Here is a 26,999-nt window from a genome sequence, read left to right on the forward strand (position 1 = left end):
ATTTCCTGTCTCCATCTGGCATACACAAAACACTAGGCAGTCCCCTGTTACTAATGAAGATACTTAATAGTGACATGTATGCACATGGCTTGCTTGCATTGAGAACATCAATGCTAACTTATGACTGTTTCCAGTTCAACTATCAAAATATCAAATATAACATAAAACCACAGATATCATTGATTCTTTCCTTTTGTGGCATAATATTAACTTCCTCAGTATTGATTTTCCTCTGGAAAAAGTATTCACAATCTGTTATTTTCCCACCCTTCAGCTAAAATAATTGTTTTGTTTTATCTATGACAGTCTAATCTTTCAAATTTTGTGATTTACTGTTCTGCATATTATCCTTAACTTAAATAACTTTATAGCAACATGGCTGGTTGCTTTTTAGTATATATACTTGTAGCTAAGTACTTTTTATCATGTGTCATCTTCAAAAGACTCAGATTTTAGATTATAGGTGCATGTATGTATGCATATGTAGACATATGTAAGTATGTACGTATAACTTTTGATTGTCCAAAGTCCTTTCACTTATTATCTTTTTTAAAAGATTTTATTTATTTATTTATTTTTAGAGAAAGGCAAAGGGAAGGAGAAAGTTAGAGAAATATCGATGTGTGGTTGACTCTCATGTGGCCCCCGCTGGGGATCTGGCCTGCAACCCAGGCATGTGCCCTGACTGGGAATTGAACTGGCGGCCCTTTGGTTCACAGGCCCATGCTCAATCCACCGAGCTACACCAGTCAGGGCTCATTATCTTGTTTTAAACTAAAAAACCCTAAAAGGTAGACATGAGAGAAACTGTGCCTGATATAAATATAAATATAAAGAAACTGGGTCTTAGGAAATTTGAATAATGTGTTTATACAGCAGTTAGAACAAGACTTAGAGCTGAAGTGCATGTCTTCACTCAACCATTCCAGTATTCTTTGCACTATAAAAATTTGTCTCTGAAATATAGAGAACCATATAAAGAACCGCAAGTCATCCCTTTTTGTCTCTCGGTGAATATTTATAGTTCAGTGAAATTTCCCTGCCTAGAGACATGATCTAGGTTATATTCTATTTATATTAAAATCTGATGAGCCTAAATGCCCAGAAAACTGGGGGTTCTGGTTAATTAGATTTGGTGGTTAGCTTAAGGTTAAATAGAACTTTTTAAAAATTGTCATTCTTGTCACAAATCGTTCTTAAATATGAATCTACTTTCCATTTTAATCCAAGTGATCATAATTTAATTTTTTTCTCATTCAAAATCTTAATGAGTGTCAGGGTTATCATTTTGAATGTGATTTTTTATTGAACAACAATCTAAGTATAAAGGATATTGTGAAGTGAACAAGGTGTCCAGTAGTCCCAGGATATCCTTTGAAAATTTTGGATGGCCTCCTGTGAGTAGTTGACAGAGCACTGGGTTTGGAGTAAGAAATCTGGAGTCCAAGTCCAGTTCTCCCACTGTACAGAAGCGTGACTGTGAAAATGGCTATTTCTTTCTCTCAACCTCATTTTTCTCAACAGTCAGACGAGGGAATAAAGGTAAATGCTATTTGAGGTCCTTTCTGGCTTTGTTATCTCTGTTATTCTGTGGCTTGCCTTCTTATCATTTTCTCCTCCACTGAAAATGTCCTGCTCAATTGAGCTTTCCAGTTAGTTGGCTTCTAATTAATTGCTAGATTACTAATTCTAGGTGAGGTCCCCAGACAGGTCAGATGGATTTAAGTTGAACAGTCATGATTCCTTTAGAATTCCCAATAGCCCAGGGGAAATGAGGAAGACAATACATACCCCTTTGCAACCGGGTTAGTGATTAATGGCAGGCAAGTATAGTTAAGAAGTAGTCTTAGATCAATACAAGAGTAAACTATGATTACATTTTGCCTGATTAACAATACGTGCTCAGCAAAAGTTTGTTAAATAAATGAATATAAGAACAAAACCTTTCATAGAAACAGGACTTTAAGCCCTGGCTGGTGTGGCTCAGTGGATTGAGTGCCAGCCTGCGAGCCAAAGGCCTGCTGGTTCAATTCCCAGTCAGGGCGCATGCCTGGGTTGCAGGCCAGGTCCCCAGTTGAGGTTGCTCAAGAGGCAACCACACATTGATGTTTCTCTCCCTCTCTTTCTCTCTCCTTTCCCCTCTGTCTAAAAAATAAATAAATAAACAAATAAAATCTTTAAAAATGAAACAGGATTTAAGATATACCACCTTAGGTAGAAATCTGCCTTGCTTTGGGTCACATTATGAAGCTACAATTGTTTTGATATTTTCTTTCATATTGTCTGTCTCTGACTAGTATAAAATAAATGTAACTTCATTTTATGTTTCTTATTCAAAGAGAAAAATACAATCTAAACTGGGTTTAAGATTCAACCAGCCATTTTTATACTGCCTCCTGTGAATCCATGGTGGGTTTTTTTTTCTGAGTATTGACAATGATGCAGAAAGAAAATAATTTTAAGTTTAATTTTTTTTGCAAAATATAGGTGTAATTTTAAGAGGTCAGAGAAGTGCATGAAGTCTCTATATACTCTTGAAGTTGACCTCACCTTGTTTATCTCCCTGTGCTGTCCCTGAATAATTAAAGTGAACCAATGAGATTTTGTTTTGAGCTCTGGAGTCCACACTGCAGGGAACCAGAGAGAACCATTCTGTGAAAGGAAGGCCTGGTGTTCACAAATTCTCCTGTTGCTCAGATGGGATTATAGTTACTGAGCTTTAGAGCACAGCATGAAGTGGAATTTGACTGTTTCTTAGGTGGCCTAAACTGAGGGGAGTTAATGTCCCATTTGCTGTGATTATTATATATTCTGCATGTTGTCATGAGTAGTTTAGGTTTAGATTTATGCTTCATGACAGGTTCATGATAGGGATGATTTGAAAAGCAATTTTAAAAATTGAAAGTAGAAAATGTTTTCTATTCTCCTCTTCTTGTGAAGATTTCCTTCTTTGGTCAGCAAAGGTAAATGTTTGAGGCAATTATGAGTGAGTTGTATATGTTCTCTGGCCCTAGGATTCAGGGTATTTGCTTGGATAATAGACCAATCTCAAGTGCAAATAGCCCCCAAAGAGGAACAACTGTGAACTTGGGGAAGAAGATAAGACCTTAAGGGCCCAGAAAGACAATCTTTCTAGAAGTCTTTCAAGAGAGACAGGTCCCCCTCCATAGGGACGTTGAGTACTTCAAAACTGCATGTTCCAATAGGAGGAATGGTTTTGGACCAAGGTTTGCTACCTCGCCACTATGACACTTCAGGCTGGACAGTTCACTGTTGTGTCGGTTGTTCTGTGTATTACCAAATGTTTAGAGGCATCCTTGTCTTCTACCCACTAGATGCCAGTAGCAACACCCCCCCCCCAGTTGTGACAACCAAAAATGCCTCCAGACATTGCCACTTGTCCCCTGTTGGCCAGTTTCTCCCCATCTGAAAAATATGCTTTTAGATTAATGGTAGGGCAAATTGTTTCCCTACCTGCTCACATTACTCAACCCCTGTTCAGATGGATAGTTTTCTCCTTCCACGTTTCCTCTTCCCATTTCTTTCCCTCTGGAGCCTCAGTTGGAGGGTTTAGATACTTCTCTGCTCCATAGTGTGATTTGGGTTAGAACCACTTCTACAGATTGGATGTTTGTATCTCCCTTAGATTCATGTGTTGAAAACCTCATGCCCTTCTGAGGGAAACCTCAGATTCTCCCTAGCCTTTGCCACTACAGGGGGACACTGTGAGAAGCTGGCAGTCTGCAACCCCAAAGAGGTCCTTCATCAAAACCCAATGGTGCCGGCACCTTAATTCTGGACTTGCAGCCTCCAGAACTATGAAAAACATATTTGTTTTTTATAAGCCACAAATTTATGGTATATTTGTTGCAGCTTCCTGAATGGACTAAAACAACCAGTAAACTAAATCCATTTAGCTTTAAACTCCTCACAGCCTGTCAATTGGTTTCCTTTTAATATCGTGGCAATTTTTCATGTAATTTTATCCCCAATTAACTTGTCATAACCTGCATTTCTATGTAAGAGTCTTAAGCAGCAGGAATATATTTTTGACAGGCTGAATATATACCTGTTTGTACACGTACTTAATTGGCTTGTCTGGGAATGCAAAAAGCGGGAAAAATACATTGTATTATCGCTGACTATTTAGATCAGATCTAGACAGCCTTACAGCAAGGGAAGCCAAAGTGACCCCCAAAGCAACTAATAAATGATCCTCTACACTTGCATATGTAGCCATATCTACCCACCTAGCACCTGCATATCTGTAAAATTTCTTTTCTTAATCTCTTCCTTGCCTTTCTACATTCTTCATTCTCCCTAGGTTCATTCTTTATTCTCTCTCCTGCCTTTACTTTAGATCTACGCTACTCGTGAGCATTTCTCCGCTCTTCTGATACTGTTCTTTGCTAAAATGCTTATAATGACACAGAAGCCTGAAAGAAAATGGCACATTTGGGAAACTGCACCTGATCCGAGGACCACAGCTTAGAGGGAATTGGGGACAATAGTGGTAGTGAGCCAGAGAGGCCTGCAGAGGCTGGATTATGAAAGACCTTGCCCAAGCAGTGCATTTTCACTTCAAAACTGAGGGGGAAGAACCACAGGGAATGGCAAAGAAAACTAACTACAAATTATGTTACCCAAGTATAATTATGCTGAAAATTTTGGTATCTTTTTTTCTAGATCAGATCTCTATGCAGTACAATTTGGAGCTCTACTTGACTTTGTGTTTCTGTGGGAGGTGACAGCACACAGTTGTGGTTATGCTATATATGTGAATTATGTTGTCGTTCCCCTGACATGGAAAATTACTTCTTGCCTTGGAAATTATCTGCTGAATGGGGGAAGCAATTCTTTAAAATTAAATCAAGTTAAAAGGATGTTTTTAGAAATGGAGGTGGGCACCCTGACTGGTGTGGCTCAGTTGCCTGGGTTGCAGTGTAGTCTCTGGGCAGGGCACGTACAAGAGGCAACCAATTGATGTTTCCCTCTCACGTGGATGTTCCCCTCTCTTTCTCCCTCCCTTCCCCTCTCTCTAAATAGAAATAAATAAATATTTAAAAATTTTTAAATGCAGGGGGGCAAAGGAGGGGTTAGTGGGGACATCTGTAAAAGTGTCAAAAATGTAAATAAAGTAAAATAAATAAACAAAAAACAACACAGGATCAGCTCACAAGGAAAGGAAAGGGCAGCCAGAGGCCCAACAAGCAGTGGAACTCTCTTCATTGTTCTTTTTCTTTCTGGGGCCACGTGATATCTCATCTCTCTGCACACATGCTCTATTCTCAGTCTTCATTCTAAATGGGATTTCTCTATCTGTTCCTCTGTTATGTTCTCACCCCAGCTATGGATCAGTGTGACCATGCATCTTGGCTTTGCTAAGCTGACTGGTTTTTTGTGCCTAAATTTCTGAGAAAGCTAGAGATAGACATGGGGGAGGTATGAGAGAGACAGAGAATACAATTGTTTCAGAGTTTGGATATCCAGTTCTGGTCCCATTAAGTGTTGCTGTAAGCACTGGGGAGTGGATATTGTGTCTCTCAGCGCAATGCTCATTTCAGAGCATTGTGCTGGGAGACAATGATCATCATATCTACTATCTTTTGCGAGTAAAACTTCTTAATCTTTTTCATGACTTTCTAATATTCCATGGAATGAATGTCCTAGGCTCCTCCCATATTTGAGCCTGCTCTCTTTTCACCAGTGGATGAGGAAAAAGCTTGAAGATAATTGGTGGGAAGTTTTTAGGGGTGAAGACTGCAAGTGTCAAAAACCACTTTTGCTCACACTTCACATTTCATTAGCCAGAACTCAGTCACATAACCATTTTTAATGGAAATAGCAACTGGGCAATGTGGTCACTCTGAGTGCTCAGGAAGAAAGGAGAACATAGATACTGGGCAAGAGTGGACACTGTCTGCCTCAGGCCACATCTTTGATTTTGAGGCTGATATTTCAGAGGACAGCAATGCCCTTTGCTAGCTTGTCCCTTAGGGAAATGTTATGCTGGATAGGTTAGCGTACTGATTAGAGTGGCATTTCTTATTTTACCGCATTATAAAGAGTTCTTGTCTTATGTATGTATGTGTAGAACTTTCAAAGAGATGAAAGCTACTGTTAGGCAAATGTTGATCAACAGCATCCAAAAGCAGCTTACAATGTTAATCGAGATTTTCAACCTGAAGAGCTCAATGGGAAACTCTTAGGTTTTGTCCTTATTGTACTCCTTTGTAATTAATTTGAAGTACTATTTCTCTAAAGTAAGCTGTCCTTACTAACATAGATTACAGTTCAATAAAAACAAATGATACAGAAAAGTATACCATGTCAACTACCTCATAAAGCAAATGATGAAAATACATGTCCTCAGAAAATGAGGTTGAATAAAAAGATGATCGAGGTATTTAATTCTCTGCCCAGTACCCCATCCTCTAAAAAGAAGAATAAATAAATAGCCAAGTAATCAGTGAAACTAGTTCTATAAAACCAGCAGTTTGCTCTGTTGAATAAAATCAGTAACAGACTTTCAGCTTTTGCAAAGGGAAATGTACAATTGAACTTCTTTACAAAATGAAGAAATTTTTTAAAATACTAGAAAATTTGGGATCAGGTTTAGTTTTAAATGTGTCCTTATAACCTTTGCCTAGGTCATATGTTTATTCCCATTTAAAATGGCCCCTGTTGGGAAATGAACTACTGAAAACTATGGGGTGGAATGCCATAATTCTTTTATGGAGAAGATGTATAAAATTATAAGAGGATTGAAAATCACATCTACCCATTGCTTTCCAAACTTTTTCTGGTTTGAAAGGATTGCAGGTTCTGCACAGTATCTTAGGCCCTAAATTGCTATCAAATAACAAGAGAATAAAAATGGGAAGCTTACTTATCTAAGTAAATAATTTTGATGTATTGGCCAGAGTGTTTTAATACAGGAACATTTGCATTAATGAAAATATTAATTTGATATTTACCATTCAACTGAGGTAGGTTTCTTAACATGAATTTTTAAATTAAAGTTATGTCTACAGAACATTGATCTAACTTTGAGAAAGAGAATGAGAGGATGACTTGAAAGGGCATTATCGTAAAGTGAAGGATAATTGTAAGTATGTACAGGCCTAATATCATTTCCTCATTTCTATAATTTTAGGATCTGAAAGAAATATTTCCTTATAAACATATTCAATGGAATACTAAGTTTATATATATATATATATATATATATATATATATATTATTCATTTTAAAAAGATAAAATGCCAGACAATCATATGAGTTAAGATTTTATTACCTTAATGATTAATATTATGAGTGATAACAGTGATATTGTAAGTTTATATGTGCACAATGGTTAAGTGATTGGCTTTTATAGTTCATGCATGGATTTAAAAATCTTTATTGAATGCCAACTATTTGCTAAGCACCATTGTAGATGCTGGGGATACAGTAGTAGATAAGGCAAATGTACATTTCTTCTAATGTAAGAGCATAAGTTGCTCACATGTAGCTTACACTCTAACAGTGTGTGACCTTGGGAAATTAATTTTACCTTAACAGCTGATCCACAGCCTCCTCAACTGTGAAATGTTAATAATACCATCTACCTTATAGGGTTATTGTGCAGATCGGTGAGGACAAAACATAGTGTTAGCAGAGTGTCTGGCACTAGTAGAGTTCAGTAAATGGTAATTGCTGTTGCTGTTATTATTACTAGTGGTCATTGCTAATTATTACTATTTTTCAAGTGCTTATTTATATTGTATTTTTCCATTACCATTTATCCCCCTTATGTCCCCCCTCCCCAACCCCCATAAACCACACTGTTGGCCATGTCTATGAGTCCTTTTTCCTTTTTGCTCCATTCTGCCACCTATTAACCATGCCCCTGGAGCTGTCAGCCTGCTCTCTATCCACAAGTCTGTCTCTATTTTGCTTGTTAGTTCAGTTTGTTCATTAGTATTTTTTTTCTTTCATTACCCAAAAGTCTCACAGAAAGATATGAATTGTGAATCAACTATTTCTTTCACATTATTGGAAAACAAAATAAAAGCATATAGTTGTCCTTTTACGTTCAATAAACCAAGAGATAGCTGCTCACAAATGAAACATTTATTTTAGAGTCCCCAAGAGTCAAAGAATGAATTTAAGAAAAAGAAGATAAAAAATGTGAACAGTGAAAGGACAGCAAACTCACAGTTATTAACAACCACACCTAAAACAAAAGCAAACTAAGAGGACAGCTGGATCAGGAGTGGAACAGCAGAAATGGAGATCACATGGAGGGTTAGCAACAGGGAATGGGAGGAGGAGAAGGGGGGAGAAGGTAAAGAGAATAAGTAGCATAGACGGTAGGTAGAATATAGACCAGGGGAGGGCAAGAATAGTATGGGAAATGTAGAAGCTAAAGAACTTGTGACACACGGACGTGAACTAAATGGGGGGATGTGGGTGGGAGGGGGTGTGCAGGGTGGAGGGGAATGAAGGGGGGATGGGACAAGTGTAATGGCATAATCAATAAAATATATTTTAAAAATAAATAAAAAATAAAAATGAGAACAGAAACAATAAGATTAAAATTATTAGGCTAAGGAAATCATCAAGAAAAATATACTGATTATAATTTATAAGAAAACAATCATGAAAAAATCAAAGAAGTGGATAATGTAATTATTATTCAGTGCTGTTCTTTTGTTGTTGGTTGTTATTGCTGAATTGTGTATGTGCACCAACCTTTTAATATATTTTGAAAAAGAAAGAATGAATTTAGAGTCTCATTCATTCAGCACAGTGAATCAAGAGCCTTTTGGACGAAGCAACAGCACTATATAGATTAGTATATTAGCTGAGTACCTTTAGAGTATGAGACAGTATATTTGGAAATTAAGACCTAGGCCCTGCCCTCAAGGAATATATACTCCAGAGGCAGCTATTACTTCTGACCAAAATAGGAGAAGGAATAAAATTCCCAAAATTATTTTTAAAAGAGCTATGCCAATACCACCCCAATTGCAAAATCACAAGAATAGCAATCTAGGCCATAAGACTTATACCATTTAAGAATAGATTGTAGAACTAAAGCTTAAATCTAGAAAAATTAAGGCTTAGATAGGCATCCTTCAAATCTTTTTAAAAACCCTTAAAATTTATGAATGACATGGAGTGAGTATAGACTTTTTATAAACACTTGGCATATAAGGTTTGGAGGGGACATATGGATGAGGTAGCTTAATCTGGAAGAAATAACCCTGGGATAAATAAAATGAAATCCTTTCCTATGTGGATTTTAGCAGAGAAAAGTAATTTGTTACCCCATGAGGTTGTCCAAGCTGATAATGACATTTAAATTCAAGGAGAAAGTATCAGCAATGGGCTGTTAAGGGAACTCTGGAGATGCTGAGGTTGGTATCTTGTCCAGACACCATGTTTTTCTACAAACCAGCACTAGGTGTTCTTGTTAAAGAACATGGGGCTGACTCAGCATGGCATTTTCTTTTATTTTCTTGTATTTTGGGAAACATAAGAATACATTTTTCTGGATAGACAATTTCTCTAAAGAAGATATAAAAACAGCCATCAGGCCAATGTAAACACTCACCATCACTAATCAACAAAGAAATATAAATCCAATCCACAATGAGATGTCCATTAGGATGGCTACTGTCACAAAAATAGGAAGTAATTGAGAAAAACAATATAGAGGAACTGGAAACACACACAGAAACATGTGTGCTGTTGGTGGGATTGGAAAATGGTGCAACCGCTATGGAAACCGTATGCAGGTTCCTCAAAAAATTAAGCGGAGAGCCTCCATATGAGCCAGCAATCCCAATATCCAAAAGAATTTACAGCAGGATCTCAAAGAGGTAAGTTGCAAAGCCAGGTCCACAGCAGCATTGTTCACAATAGCCAAGAAGTTAAAGCAGCCCCAGTTACCTGCAAATGAATGGACAAAGAAAATGTGATACATAGACAATTTAATAGTATTCAGACTTGAAGGAAAGCCTGTCACATGCTACACATGGATGAACCTTTGGGACATTGTTTTAAGTGAAGTAAACCCATCACAAAAAGATTGACAAATACTCTATGATCCCATTTACATGGAGTATCTAAACTTGTCAGATACATAGAAACATAAAATAGAATTGGTGGTTACCAGGGACTGTGGGGAGAAGAAAAAGGGAAATTGTTGGTTCATGAGTATAGAGTTTCAGATTTGCAAGATGAAAGTGTTCTGGAAGATCTGTTTCACAAGAGTATAAATACACTTAACACTACTGAGCTGTACATTTCAAAATGATTAGGATGGTAATTTCTATGTTTTGTGGGTGTTTTATCACAATAAAATGCATTTGATAACTTTTTTATAAAAAGAATTTTTAAATACCTAGATTCCACTATCCTATCAGAATGTGATTTGGCCCTAATAATTGATTCCAGGCCTTTTCAGTGAAGTTTTCTTTTTTATTTTTTCTAAATCAACCTCAGCTTCTAACTGAAAGTAAGTTAAATTCCTTCCTCTAGGTATAAAAATGAGTCAGATGCTTATAGCTAAGGGAATACAGGTTTAGATATCCATCTCATAAGTATGTTTACAAGATGTAAAAGAAAAAATCCATTGGTTATTTATGCATCTGTTGTAACAAAGCTATAGATTTCTGTGTTTCCTATAGAATTTTAAGTGCCACATTATATCACATTATTTAGTGCTAACAGATACCCTCAGAATTATGTAGCGTGAGGGCTTTAAAAAAGAGAGAGTACATTTTCCCTTTCTTTATAGATGATTTTAAAATCCTTACAGAAGCATTTATTATATTCCCATTTACCACTACTGGGTCTCATCAGTCTTGCAGATATTTTTTTCAATTTCCTTATATGCCCATTTCCTTTGGCAATATCTTGCTTTTCCTTTTTAAATTTGAACTTGAATATTAAAACAGATGCAAGGGAGAGTACTACTTACACATAAACTCTTGAACTGCATTTTTATCATTTGCTCTGTGGAAAAAACCCAATTGTATGAAATTGATAGCAACATTTTAGTATATCCCCAGGTCCCCGGGGAAAAGCAATGTGCTTAGACAGATGATCTGATTTTATGAGCACATAGCCTAAGTCTAGCACTGTGCATTTGTCTTTATGCGGCTACTTTTTTCAGGGACTGTGAAAACACATTTAAGCAGTAGCTTTGCTTTCCAACAATGGACTGCAAAGCCTATGACAATACACAGCATTTACATTGCTGTTTTTCAGGATGCACATTAAAGTAGATATCTCTTTCAGCATAGAATTTTAATCTGAGTTTGTTAATAAGAGCACAGGAATCTTAGTATATGAACTCATTTTATTATCTCCCCTCACTGAGGACTGTGATTTGGATTCCTTTCAAATATGAATTAGTTTAAATATTGCTCTGCTGCGACTGTTGAATTTATTCATTATACTGTAATATTTTACTTATGAAACTGCATTTGGAAACCCTTTGGTGTATATCAGGATGAAATTACAGTGCTCAGGGATATCGATTATTGCTTGTAATTGCCATCATAATAGCCAACAATGCTGTCTTTCTTTGTCTTTCTTCTACCTCTTAATAATATACCAAACTAAATCAATATCCAACATATTGGGCCACTTACAATGTCTCAGAAATCCAATTGGCTTCCTTCATAAATATGCAGAGGATCGTGGATTTTATCTTCCAACATTAAATAAAAGAGCCCCATACTGCTGGGTTTTTGTTTTATCACTTCAGAACATATCAGATTGTTGCAGTATAGGATCTTTCAGACCTGACAATTGTCACCTCCAGAGTAACTGCAGGGCAGGGTGGGGAGATGGGGAAGCTACCCTACTATGCTGTCTGTAAAGTGCTATAATTTCTGCTCACTAGTCAATTAGATATCCAAAGGTGAAAACACAGACTGAGGAGCTAGTCAGACATTAAAGAAGAAATTCACTTCCTTATGACATGGAAGAGATGATTTCAGCGACTAAAAAGGAGGTGCATTCAAATACAAGGGGCTTAATGCTGTACCACTTTTTCAACAAAATACAGCATTTCTCCATTCTGGGGATAAATTTGGGTGCCTTTAAAAGCAGCAATGACTCCTTTAGGTTCTTAACAACTAAAGGGCACCTTCTTTGTACTGCTTCCCCATTCATCCAAAACAATTAAGATGGTCTTTAAAAGTTACTGGAAGAACATGTGACCTGGAAAATAACAGATGTATATTTTGTAGTATTGCTGGAACAGATTGTATTTGTTTAGCCCAGTTCAGTTAAGTTGGCAGATTAGAACCTGGTGCTAATCTAGTGAAGAGTGTGGTTGGTAGGTAGCAGGGGACAGTGAAAATACACTATTTGGGAAGCCCCCAATCTGAAATTCCTTCATGCCTTTAAACTACCTATGTTACTTTTAGGTAATTCACTTTTATTTTCTGGGCCTCAGTTTCCCTAATTGCAAAATGAGGTGTTAGGCTACTAGAGGATTTCTGAAATCCCTTTCAACTCTGATTCTATAGCCATCATTCTCACATTTTTGTCACTGGTCCCAAAGGAACAGTCCTGAAAGCATGGCGCGATCCAGTATAACCCATGTGCCAAAATCAATACCAAACAGCCTTCTGTGCCTCCATGGGCCTGGATTTAAATTTCAATGTATTCACTAACTACATAACCCTAGTGTGGTGTAATGTAGTGTAGTGGGTAAGAGCATATAGTTCTGTAGCCAAACTGCTTGTGTTTGAAATTCAGCTTTACCACTTACTAACTGTGGGGACCATGGACATGTTACCTAACATCTCTGCATGGGTTTTCTCATCTGTCTGGCAGTACTCACGTAATTGGGTTCTTGTAAAGATTAATGACATAATACATTTTGAAGTATTTAAAACAATGCTTAGTACAAATGAGCATTTAATGAATGTTACCTCTTATTATCACTTTGATAACTACAAAACTACAATCACTGCTCTACCCCATTGAACCTCTTTTGATCTCAGTTTCATCATCTCTATGACTGGAATCATAGAATCAATCTCACGGATGTATTAGAATCAAAATAATGCATATAAAGTAGTAACGTTGGTACCTAGACTTTCTGGATGCTCAATAAATCATGATCACATCAAAAGAACCAACTGTGCACATGGTTGACGTTAGCCAGTGCAATTTTTTCACTTGCTCCATTCTTTTTTATATTAGTTACAAAGACAATACGAGCTCAAGACATAAGACTTTAAAAATACCCTTCTTATTCCCCTTAGCTGATGTGGCTCAGTGGATCGAGTGTGGGCTGCAGCCCAAAGGGTCGCTGGGTGGATTCCCAGTCAGGGTACATGCCTGGGTTGTGGGCCAGGTTCCCAGTGAGGGGTGTGGGAGAGGCAACCACACATTAATGTTTCTCTCCCTCTCTTTCTCCCTCCCTTCCCCTCTAAAACTAAATAAATAAAATCTTCAAAAATACCCCCTTTATTCAAAGGTAACACAAATTACTGTTTTTCCATGAGAATATGTATTTTTAATTTAAAAATTATATCCTGTTACTCATACTGTCTTGAAGCCTACCTTACTTCACTTGGTGATATCTGTAAGGACTATTTCTAGTGAATAGATATTTTTTAGAACACAGTCTATAATGGTTATATTGTGTTCTACGGTGTCGGACTCTTATGGTCACCATTGCAAGGTGAGAATCATATATGATTTCTGTCCAGAAGGTATGCAGCCACATAACATGAAAAATAGAGACATTTATTGAAGAAGATACAAGATACAGGAAACATTGTACACAGGACAATAATATCTCAGTACCTTCAAAGTAGGTACTTTGAGACCTCACACAGTTCTCCCAGTCTCCTTCAGCTGCCCCATTGTGTTCTCCTGAATATCATCAATATTCTTCTGAAATCTCCCTTTGAAAGGTGATTTTAGTTTGGGGAAAAGCCAGAAGTTGCAGGGCGCAAAATCTGGGCTGTACCATGGCTAAGTTGCCTGGTGATTTGATGTTTTGCAAAAAAACTCTGCATGAGACATGATGCATGAGCGGGTGCATTGTTCTGATAAAGCTGCCAATCACCGTTGCCCACAGCTGTGGCCTTCCAAGTCATCTAAATAGTTTCCACAGAAGAATGTTCAAGTTTAATGCAAAATTTGATGCAGGTTCATTGCTCTACTCACTCAGTCATTTTGAATAGGATTGCTACACAGTGCATATGTTCATGTAGTGGCATGTACCACCCCCACTGACTAGTACAGTGAAGTTGTCATTGTTCACACATGCACATTCCAGTCCACTCTTCTTGGTTGCCAGGTTACATCAATGTCATACAAACCATTCTTGTTATATTAACAATGGCTGGACTTTTCCCAGAAAGATATTGCATGTGCTTTTTTTCTTTATAAATGGAAGCTAAAAGTCAGTCTTTAAATAATCTTGATGACTTATGCCTTGGGGCATATATCACATGTACAAGATGATGTTGGCTCTTTGCTTAGTTGAGAGATTCTGTGTCGTAGTACATTAAATTGCAGCAGTGAAATGTGCTTTCTTTTTCTAAGTATATTTTATTGATTATGCTATTACAGTTTTCCCAATTTTTCCTCCTCTCTCCTCCACACTGCACCCCTCAACCTTCCAGCATCCTCCCTCAGTTCATGTCCATGGGTTGTACATATAAGTTCTATGACTTCTCTGTTTCCTATACCATTCTTTACTTCTCCCCGTCTATTTTATTCCTATTAATTATGCTTCTTATTCCTTGTACCTCCACCCATTCTTCCCCTTCCCCTCCCCATTGAAAACCATCCATATGATCTCCATTTCTGTCATTCTCTTCCTTTTCTAGTTGTTTCCTTAGTTTTTTTGTTTTTTTTTTTTTTTAGGTAAAGTTGTTCATAGTTGTGAGTTTGTGGTCATTTTACTGTTCATAGTTTTGATCTTCTTTTTCTTAGATAAGTCCCTTGAACATTTCTTATAATAAGGGCTTGGTGATGATGAACTCCTTCAGCTTGACCTTGTCTGGGAAGCACTTATCTGCCCTTCCATTTCAAATGATAGCTTTACTGGATAGAGCAATCTTGCATGTAGGTCCTTGCCTTTCATAACTTTGAATACTTCTTTCCAGCCCCTTCTTGCCTGCAGGGTTTGTTTTCAGAAATCAGCTGATAGCCTTATGAACACTCCTTTGTAGGTAACTCTCTCCTTTTTTCTTGCTGCTTTTAAGATTGTCTGTTTGGCCCTGGCTGGTGTAGCTCAGTGGATTGAGCGTGGGCCTGCGAACCAGAGTATCACGGTTCAATTCCCAGTCAGCGTACATGCCTGGGTTGCAGGCCAGTTCCCAGCATGGGACACACGAGAGGCAACTGTACATTGATATTTCTCTCCCTCTCTCCTTCCCTTCCCCTGTAAAAATAAATAAATAAAATCTTTAAAAAAAGATTGTCTGTTTGTCTTTAATCTTAGGTAACTTAATAATGATGTGCCTTGGTGTGTTCCTCTCCAGGTTCAATTTCTTTGGGAGTCTCTGGGCTTCCTGGACTTCCTAGAAGTCTATTTCCTTTGCCAGACTGGGGAAGTTCTCCTTTATTATTTGTTCAAATAAGTTTCCCACTCATGGCTGTTTCTTTCTCCCTTCTGATACCCCTATAATTCGGATGTTGGAATGTTTAAAGATGTCCTGGAGGTTCCTAAGCCTCTTCTCATTTTTTTTGAATTCTTGTTTTTTCATTCTGTTTTGGTTGGATGTTTATTTCTTCCTTTTGTTCCAAAACATTCATTTGAGTCCTGGTTTACTTCCTGACACTATTGGTTCCCTGAATATTTTGCTTTATTTCAGTTTGGGTAGCCTACATTTCTTCCTTCATTTTGTGACTGAGCTCAATCAGTTCTGTGAGCATCCTGATTACCAGCATTTTGAACTCTGCATCAGATAGGTTGGCTATCTTTTCGTCACTTAGCCCTTTTTCTGGAGTTTTGATCTGTTCTTTTATTTGGGCCATATTTCTTTGTCTCAGTGCACCTGTTATGTTGTAAGGGGCAGGTGGGGGAGGCAGGTGAATACCTCTTCACTGCATTGTGGTGCTATCTGTGGGGGAGGGTTCAGAGAGGGAATGATGCGCTCACTTGCTCTGCTCTAGCCTCACTTCCAACAAAATCTCTTGTGTGAGATGGGAGTTTCTCCCACTGTGGCAACCCCCACAGTAGTGTACAGTTATCTTTGAGTCTAGTTTCCCATTCAGCCAGCCCACCCTGGTGCACAGTCTGCCACCTTGCTGTGTATGTCCTTTCCACTTGCCTGCCCACCTACTGATCTCAGTGAATTTTTTTTAACTCCTTGGATGTCAGAGTTCCATGTAGTTTGCTTTTCTAGTTGTTATAGTTGTTAGGTTGGTTATAACTATAACTGTTATAGTTATAACAGTTGTTATAGTTTTTAGGTTGGTTGTTATCCTTCTTTTGGTTGTGTGAGGAAGTGAAGCATTTCTACCTATACCTCCATTCTTGGCCGGAACTCTGAACTGGTGGAATGTACTTTCTTTAGCAGTGCATTTTACTGTCCCAGCCATCAAAGTAGATAGTTAAGATTAAGAATTTTAGAGTCAGAATGACCTGCATTTTGACTCTGTCATTTACCTGCTAGATGTACTTAAAAAGTTATAAACTTTTTAGGCTTCTATTCCTTTTAATGTACAATGAAGATAATGCCTCTTTATACAAGTAGCTTATTTGGTACAAGTGAAGACTGAGATAATGTGTTTAGCACAGTTTGTGACACTTAGCAGTCAGTAAGTGTAAAGTATATGCACCAGAAAATATACTTTCACTTATTTGTTTTTGGCTACTCTTTCCACGTGAATAAATCACTGCTATTGATGAGATATCTATGTTACAATAATGATGAGCAGTCAGAAATTGTCCTATAGTAATTCAAACATTACAATGGCATGAAGTTAAAGGACAGGCAAAACTAGCACATGGTAAAAAAAATCAGAAGATAGTGGTTGCCTCTGGGTGTTGAGGATAAAGATTTATTTAGAAAGGTATGAGGAGATGTCCTGGGTAATGGAAATGTTCTGTATCTTGAGAGGGGTTTGGGTTGCATAAGTTATTGTATTTGTCAAAATCTCAGAAAATGTACATTTAAAATTTGTGCATTTTATGGTGTACAATTCTTTTATACATACAGACATAATACTTTTATTCACATTGCACATTGGTATGGCTGTACTCATTTTTTAAATAACTTTTTTATTGTTCAAGTACAGTTGTCTCTATTTTCTCCCCACCACGCCTCCCTACCTATCCCAACCTCCCACCCTCAAACCTACTCCTTTAGCTATGTCCATGTGTCCTTTATACATATTCCTTGATGTCCTTCCCGTATTATCCATTATCCCTCTCCACCCTCCTCTCTGGTTACTGTCAGTTTGTTCTTTATTTCAATGTCTCTAGTTCTATTTTGTTTGCTTAATTGTTTTGTTGATTAGGTTCCTGTTAAAGGTGAGATCATATGGTTTTTGTCTTTTACTGCCTGGCTATTTCACTTGGCATAATGCTCTCCAGTTCCATCCATGCTGTTGCAAAGGGTAGGAGCGCCTTCTTTCTTTCTGCTGTATAATATTCCATTGTGTAAATGTACCATAGTTTTTTTCCACTCATTTACTAATGGGCACTCAGGTTGCTTCCAGCATTTGACTATTGTAAATAATGCTGCTATGAACATTGGGGTGCATAGGTTCTTTTCAATTGGTGTTTCAGGATTCTTAGGGTATAATCCCAGTAATGGAATTGCTGGGTCAAAAAGCAGTTCCATTTGTAGTTTTCTGAGGAAATTCCATACTGTTTTCCACAGTGGCTGTACCAGTCTGCAATCCCACCAACAGTGCACTAGAGTTTCCTTTTCTCCACAGCCTTGCCAGCACTTGTTGTTTGTTCATTTGTTTATGGTGGCCATTCTGACAGGTGTGAAGCGGCATCTCATTGTGGTTGTAATTTGCATCTCTCTGATGGTGTACAATTTTTAACTGAAATATATTTACATATAATATTGTGTAAATTTAAGGTGTGCAACACATTGATTTGATGCAGTTACATATTGCAGTGCAATTGCCATTGTAGTGTTAGCCAACACCTGTTATTTCACATAATTATTCCTTTTTCATGATGACAATAATTAAGATCTAGTCCAGGGGTGTCAAACTCATTTTCACCGGGGGCCACATCAGCCTTGCATTGCTTTCAAAGGGCTGAATGTCATTTTAGGACTGTATAAATGTAACTATTCCTTAACTAGGGGCAAGGAGCTCAGCGCTTCCACCAAGTAGAAACAAGGTGCTAGGCCAGATAAAATAAGGTGGAGGGCTGGATTCAGCCTGCAGGCCTTGTGTTTGCCACCTCTGATCTAGTCTCTTAACACTTTTGATGTTTGTTACACAGTGACATTGTCTATAATCACTATACTGTACATTTACATCTCCAGGACTTATTTATCTGACAGTTGCAAGTTTGTGCCCTTAATTGTCTCTCCAATTTCCCCACCCCCACACTCAGTAACCATTCTACTGTCTGTTTTTACAAGTTCATGGATGGACCTTGGGGACGTTGTGCTGAAATAAGTTAGAGTAAGGCAAATATTGTATGATATCACTTATATGTGGGAATCGAAAAAAGCCAAACTCATCATATATAAATTCTACATTTAAAAATGTCTATAAATATATTAAACTCTTGATAATAATATGCAAGATGAAATATGTGAAAGGAAGTGTACTGATATATACAACTTTAAAATGCTTAGAAAATAAGATGGACTGAAGGATGAAGATAGGAACGGAAAGATGAATAGATATGTGATAAAATGGGTATAGTCAAATGTTCACTGTTGAATGTAGTTGGTGAGTATATATTTGTTAATTTTAATTTTTTTTTCAACTTGTATGTTTGACAATCTTATAATAAAATATTGGGTGAAAATATGTCTGTACAAGCTAGTATCTAAATAAAATATTCATTTCTAGGCCATTCCAATTACCAAATGCCTGATGATAGTTCTGTTTTTAAATGAACTCTCAAGTATCATCGGTAATGAAAAGTAGCAGTATAGAAAATAACACCAATTGTGGGAGGTTACCCCTCAGAGTGTGAGAAATTCACTAGCCAGCAAGGCAGAGAACAGAGAATCTCATTCTTCCTCTTGAAGGTCTAAATAAGAAAGCAAGAGGGACAAATGCAGAGGGAAATTTGAAGTTCAGTCTTAGGTATCTGAAAATAGTGTTGAGCCCCTCCCAGTTCCCCTGAACTTTGTCAAAGTCTGATTGAAATGAGTGGGGATTTTGTTTTTGTAGCAACTGCATTGGTAAAAGCCCCAATTTTTCTTTCCTTTTCGCAGACATTTCCTGTTCAAACATGGATCTGGTTCCTCTGCTATCTTCAGTGCAGCCAGTCAGAACTACCCTCTGACGTCCAATACCGTGTACTCACCCCCTCCCAGGCCACTTCCTAGAAGCACCTTCTCCAGACCTGCCTTTACTTTTAACAAACCCTACAGGTGCTGCAATTGGAAGTGCACAGCCTTGAGTGCTACAGCAATCACCGTGACTTTGGCCTTGTTACTAGCCTATGTGATCGGTAAGCCCTCTTTGCCATGTCTCATGTTTCTTCTTAATCAAAGTCCTGTTTTGTTTTTGGTGTGGGGGAGTAGTTCTCTGTCAACTCTGGGTCCTACAAATTTGAACCAAGGCTTAGTATTATAAATAACAAATGGATTTCTAATTTGGTTTTTTATACTTTCAAACCTTAAATACTGCTAAGGAGAGTATGGAATGCTCTTTGAAAAGAAATATTTATACTGCTAACACAATCTTATTGATTGCAATTACTGTAGTTAACCATTCTCCCTTCAATTAAAAGGTTGTTATGGTTTTCTCATTAGAAGTCATAAGTACCAATCTACAATAGCTTCTTAAATTATAGTTAAACAATAATAGTGCTACTGAATTTTCAGGTAGCAATTTCATTAAAGTAGTCGTTATTTGAAAGCTATCAGAAAATCCAGTACCTAATTTCTTTCTAAGGATTCAGAGTTGTACACTGGGACTTTTAAAAATGTATTCTTATTTCTACAAGATAAATGGCTGTATAATTGTGTGGTTACTGTGTTTGGGAAAGTAAAGGAGAAAACGGTCGTGAGGCCCTCTTTTTACTTTTAAGAAAAATATTGTTGCTCTTCATTCACCCTGATTAAAGGCACCCTCACTTGATAGCAAATGGTATTGATTTTTCTGGATGGCATTTTATTTTGACTGAACATTAATTTCCTTGCTCCAGTGGTTCTGCAGTCTAAAATGTAAATTAACTTAAGAAACATGTATTTGGTGGAAGCACTATTTCTAGAATGAATAGAATATCATGGTAGGAAAAAATAATTCTATCCAGGTATGTCACTAATAACTTCTTTTCAAGTTTAACCCAATTTCCCAATTGAAGCAGAATTACCCACAAAAATATAATCAGTATGATTCTGAGAGGCCTATAAAAAGGGATTAAGATTTTCCTATAATTATACATAATAAACTAAGTTTGGCTGATTCTGATTTATTCAAAATGTGAACAATAAACAAGTTCACACAATTAGTTTTTAAAGGAGTCATAGGATAGAGAAACCACCAATAATGTCCACAGTAGAGGATTGTGGCCTATATTGTTGTTCATGATTAGGTCTTTTATGTTTTTATCATACAATCTGAATTTCTTTCAACAATGCATCTATTAAATGTGGATAATATTACCGTATAATATCCAAAATGTGTCTTTTATCTCACATTTCAGGATAACCCAACATGTTTATTTGTTTTGTAATAACTGTAATTTGAAATGTTGCTGAAGGAATGAAGGTAGGGAATGAGAAAGTACTATAGTACAAACAAGATTTTAATATGGAATCATTTAATACAAGCAGATATTTGAAAAGTTTAAATAGAAGTCTTTTAAAATGTTCTTGTTCAATTTTGAGACAAACTCTTATCTTACATGCTATCTTCTATTAACTTTTACTATATAGAGAGGAAATGTTTGAGATCCAAGACAACCCCAGGTATAAACAAATCCAGGTAATAGCAAGCTCTATATCAATAGCTTTATACTGTGCTCAAACCTATGTTTCAATTTAACTTTATTATAATGGCCACTCTTGCATCAAAAATTATATTATATACTGTGAAACCTGTTTAACTAGGTTATATATGGATTCATTTCATTACCCTGCCTTTTTATAAGGTAAACAATGGCAGATAAATTTACCATAACAGCAGGGCTATGAGGTGTCATAGTTATGATCATGGACTTTTCCTGACCTCTGCCACTTATTTGGCAGTTTACCTTGAGCACATTATTTAAACTTTTAAGGCCTCAATTTCCTCAACTATAAAATGGGCCTAAAACAGGTTTAGGTATAGGGTTGTTATGGCAATTAAATGAATTGATAAAAACTAAAGCACTTACCATAGTGCCAAGAACATAATATTTGTGCTATAAATGTTAAATGTCATTATTGTTTTTACCATTATCATTTTTATAATTATTGTTCACTACTAAAATTCACTGGTTGTCAGAATTAACTGTTTTGTTCATGGCTATACCCCAGCACCAAAAACAGTGCTTGATACATAGAATCCCTATTAGTAAAAATTTGTTGAAAAAAACTGAATTATGCTAAGCACTTTACTTGTATTATCTCACTTAATTCTCACAACAATCCTCAAGGGTAGGTATCAGTATTAAATATATTTTGTATGTGAGGAAACTGAACCACAGTATAAAGGTAAGAGATCACATAGATGTCACATTGAAGATCAGAGGTCACGGCACTAAAAAGTGGGGATTCTGAGCTTCAAGTCAAAGCCGACTGACTCTAGTCACGTGCTCTTGAGCACTAAGCCTTGTGCCCCGCCCCCTCCTAGGACTGCAGTGAACTCTGCAGCTCATTTACTTCTCAGTCTACTAAATAAATCCACCATTTTTTCCTTAATACATTACAAATTGCGTTGTATTTCCCAGGCCATCCATTGCAATGGGGAGTACAATAAGATTTGTCGATTGGTGAGAAAGATTTGTTGAAATCATTTACTATAAGATATTTCAGATGTAGAAATATAAGGCTAAATGCTAGCAGAGTAGGTCAAATGGGTTCAACATGAGGAGATGTTAATGGCAAACTGTAACTTTGCTGTGGGTTCTGTCATGAACTGGACATTATGGGACCTTGGAAAAATCAGTTAAAATCTCTTCCTTCATTTACTCCATCTGTGCATTACTGCTGACCACCTCATAAGGGTAAAGTAAGAAATTCATAAATAGTCATTTAGGTGAAAAATATCACATAAGAATTGTAACATACAAGGCAAGATGACTTTTAGATGGCTTTCTGTGCTTGAAATTTTGAAAAGTATTATATTTCAAAATATGAAACCATTTAATTCTCAACTCTTGCTGAATGGGTAAGAGTTATTGTTTTTATTTTTTTCAATCCTCCTTTTCAGTTGCTGTACAACCCAGTAAAATCTTTCACTGGAACTATTTACTGCTTCTGTTTCCCGTGCAGAATCCTTTCTGCTATTTCATTTTTCTCTATTATCCATTATACATCACCTTTAGATACTAATGGCTGTATGCTGTGCTGCCCTCATTCCACTAGGGAAAACCACATCAATATCAATGGGACATCAATAGACATGCTGTGCATTATGGCTCTGTAAGTGGTCATTGGAAAGCAGTGGAAATCCAGCACATGAAAAGTCAGAGCTGCATTGTTTAAGCAACCAGCCCCATCCACACACCTACCCCTCTACACCTTTTGGGTCAGCAAGAAAATATTCCTTTGAATAAGTTTCGAGGTCATAAAATTGGGTGAAGGGAGGCATGGAAAGATACTGATTATATGAAGATACCATAGAATGGCTATTGTCATCACTTCCCCATAAATCTGTAATATTTTCCATCTGAATCAAAAAATATGTCCTTATGCTTCATCCTCCGTGGTATTTTGGCATCAGTGATGTATCAGTGCCAGTTGGAAGTGCATTTGCTTGAATTTACAAATAAACCATATGAAGTAGTAGTCAGGAAGACAGATGACCATATGCAAGGCATCAAGAGAAGGCGAGGTTAAGGTACTTCATCAATGGCTGTGAAGGGCACAAACGCGGCTTCTGTGGTAATCTTTGATGTTTTGATCAAGTTTCTCTATAGTCAGCAATTCGTGTAAGAGGCAATAGAAACTCACAGGAATACATTGTGCTGGGGATCAAGTGGGCTGTTCAAATGAATGACTTGGGGAGTAGGGATTTCTGGCTCTCAAACTCAGTGTCATCAGTTAATCACATCGATGTTCCTTTTCATTCGCCATGAAATTAGTAGCAATCCATACCACCTTCAGGGGATGTGGGCAGTGTCAAAATTCTACAGATGAAATTAGTCCATAAATCTCCTTGCCATGGCATGCGATATAGTCCCCATGTAGAAAGTTGACCAGAATGGATATTAATACAGAATTCGAAGAGAGAATATTGAGGCCAATTCTTTGATCAAAAGTTTAGGGACAAAACTGTTCAAGGGGACCAAGGCCCTACTTCACCTCGCTGTCTTCACCAAAGTTAAGTAACAGTTATTCTAGTGCTTTCCTCTGCCTCCTTTCTACTAGTCCAAGTTGCCCTATTTTCTGGGGCTATTATTACAGTGGAGTAAGAAATTGCTGAAAATGATGGAAAGAGAGGAGTGAAGTGTCTTCATTTTACCTTCCTTACAAAGGAAGGACAAATGCCTCACAAGGCAGGGGAGAAATAAAATAGAACATGGCAAACTGTGATTTTAAAAAACTCCAGAATTTACATTTTTTTAAAAGAGACACTAGAAATGGAGTTTCCCCCACTGACTCTAAAGAAGCAATGCAGGGCTGGGAATATAAGACAGAAAACTATACTTGAACAAGAATTAAATAAAAATTAAAATTAAAAAAAAAGAAGCCATGTCCTTTCACACAAAGTTTACTAAATGTAGATAAATAATACTTACCCAAAACTATCTCTTTCACTTACTAGCAACTTCATGAATGCCTCAGTTTACTCATCTATAAAATGGGAATGCTAATAATACCTTTATTGTAGCTCTTCTTTTTAATTAAATGAAATGAAGAAGCATGTAAAACATCCAGGACATTGCTTAGCAATCTAAATAAAGATTGATGATTATTATTAGCGGAACAGGATTATTACTAGGATTATTAGTTTGAGCCAAGACAAGCATAATGAGCATACAATTTATCCTAACATGCACTACTCTTGTTTCTCTTCTTCCCAAAGTCATCTAAGACCGTTCTTCCAGAGCTGGAATGTCTATTTCATAAGAATCCTCTAGTGGGTTTGTTGTTTCCTTCTGCCTAGCCTAAAATATTTGTAACTTTGCCTTTATTTTACTAATTTCCCATTTCCTTGGTGTTTAAAACCTTCAAATGATTTTGTGTTTCTATCTAGAGGGCTTATCTAGGTTGAAACACATTTTCATTAAAATGCATTATAGCTTATAACATCCAAGAAATGACTCAGCATAAGATGCTAAAAAGCATTTTACTTTATCCTGTAGACCATTATCAATCCTTTGGTGTCATGTTTAATACATATTACTACTTTTAGTTTACTCTTATAAACTCATTCATGATAATGATGGCAATTTCTGCATCCGCATTGACTTTGCCTCCTACCCATGAATCTACCAACTTTCTCGCTATCTTTCTAAACAGAGATCTGGAAGATGGTGGTATAATTTCAGTCTAATTATAAATCTGCCATCCATGCATTTGTCGGAACTCTTCTTTAAAACAGATTTATATTTTCACTGACATCACCTTTTGGTGTAATGTGTTTCATGAGTTTTATCCCTGCTATGTTAAGTGGCACTTTTACCTGTCATAAATAAAAGCATAAACTGAATCCAAATTAAACATACTGAATGACAGGAAGAACCTGTGTCATGTGCAACTAATTTGCAGAGCCATAATTAGCACCTATTGGTAAAAATGAAGTCATTTTAATGAAAGACAAATCCTGTATTTATTTTTTCCTTGGAACTGTAGAATCTGTGTGGATTTAAGATGTAGAATAAGAGAGAATTTCTTTTGTGAATGAGTAATGGGTACTACGCACCAAGATTATTTTGTTGTCTCATGGAGAGACAGTCACCCTACTAAACACTTCCCGTTTAGCACTTTTCTTTTATCAGAGAAGTTAAAATAAGGCTTTGTCTAATAGATAAAAATCAACTGCAAGGCACAGTAAAAGAAGACTGGACAGCATGTTAGTAATTTTGGAGCTTCATGTACTTAAGAAATTTGAGAACAGCAAGAATCAATCTTCCAAATTCAGAAAAAAAGTTTCCCCTTGAGAAATCTCTGATTTCAAATTAAATAATTTGAATTTTGTTGCATAAAGGAAATTTCACTCCTGTTTAACTTCATTTTTCCTCATTCAGATTATGTATATGTATACATAATAGGTATATATTATATGAATATTTTAGACCCACATTGCATAAGCCTTTAAGTTACACTTACTCTGAAGTGAACATGAATAAACTAAATTGGAGCATTGGCTTTGAAACAGAGGGCAAGTTAAGCCACTTTAAACTTCAGAAATGTGACTGAATTTTCACACAGAACAGCCAGAATGGGAAAGGCCATTATAACCAACAGAGGATCTGATTCATCATAGTCGACTAAGGCGTGACATTTTACAGGGTGGAGACATTCATTTGGGCCCTAGCAATATTCCCTGTATAGAGAGGTGAAAGGCACAATATGTTTTGTTTAAAACAAATATATTGGAAAACCTGAGAAAGTAAAAATGGAGTATATGGGAGGATGACAGGAAATGAAGATAGTAAGCAGGAACAGATCATGAAAGGCCTTTAAGCTATGGTAGGGAGTTTATCATTTATCCCAAAAGCAAATGGTGAGGAGGTTTTTTATGTTTTTTCATTAGGGCAAGAAAATTATTTGCTCAGATTAACATTTAGAAAAGTCACCCTAATGGCATCATGTAAGCTGGAGCTGGCAGTCAGGATGATGGGGTTTATAAAATTGAAGTCATGAAGACAAATTGAGAGACCATAATAGTGACCCAGGTGAGTGATAGTGAGAGCATAAACTTCTGGGAATGGAGAAAGCATAGATGGGATGGAGGAGGTTTGGGGGACTGGATGAAAAAGGTGAAGGGAGTAAGAAGTTAAACAAATAGTCATGGGATATAAAGTTCAGCATAGGGTATATAACCAGTAATACTGTAATAATTTGTATGGTGTCAGATGGGTACTGAGTGTATCAGGGGATAACTTCATAAATTATGTAGTTGTCTAACCACTATACTGTATGCATACCTGAAACTAATATAAAATAATATTAAATGTCAACTGTAATGCAATTTTTAAAAATAAATTTATTAAGTGCTATATCGTTGGGAAGAAAAAGAAGAATTTAGAAGATAAAACCTACTTGACTCAGTCACTGATTAGACACGGCAGGAGAGAGAACAGCACTTGTTGGCTTATGGACTGGGTAGATGGTGAACTTATTAGCCAAGATAGACTATGGAAGGAAGGGATTTAAGAATGAAAATATATACACAGGTCAAGGTACCTAGTACCTTATTAAATATCTGGTACTGAAACTTTAGAGGCATCTTCCTTTGTGGACACCAAAATTGCGGGAGTAAAAAGACTATGAAGGCTGGAACTCTGGGAATACTAATACTCAAGGAGGTTGAGAACCAAAACTGGTAAACAGACTGAAAAGGAGCAATTAGAGAGGTTGGAAGAAAACCATTAGATGGCAGCAATAGAAGAACAATGTTCCTCAATGTGTGGTCTAGGGACCACTAGGGACCCTGAGACCTATTGGAGGGTCTACAAAGTAAAACTGTTTTCATAATACCACAGAGACCTT

General features: G+C 36.8%; 1 protein-coding gene across 1 annotated transcript in view; it reads left to right on the forward strand.

The window, feature by feature from the left end:
* TENM1 (teneurin transmembrane protein 1) overlaps positions 1-26,999 on the forward strand; it is a 397,683-nt gene that overhangs the window by 23,216 nt on the left and 347,468 nt on the right. The window contains exon 3 of the mRNA XM_037040336.1: positions 19,401-19,639. Coding sequence (XP_036896231.1) covers positions 19,401-19,639 — 239 coding nt within the window. The remainder of the gene's footprint in view (positions 1-19,400; positions 19,640-26,999) is intronic.

Source organism: Sturnira hondurensis, unplaced genomic scaffold, assembly GCF_014824575.4.
Source record: "Sturnira hondurensis isolate 20B ecotype Veracruz unplaced genomic scaffold, ASM1482457v3 Scaffold0002633, whole genome shotgun sequence".
NCBI classification, from domain to species: Eukaryota; Metazoa; Chordata; class Mammalia; order Chiroptera; family Phyllostomidae; genus Sturnira; species Sturnira hondurensis.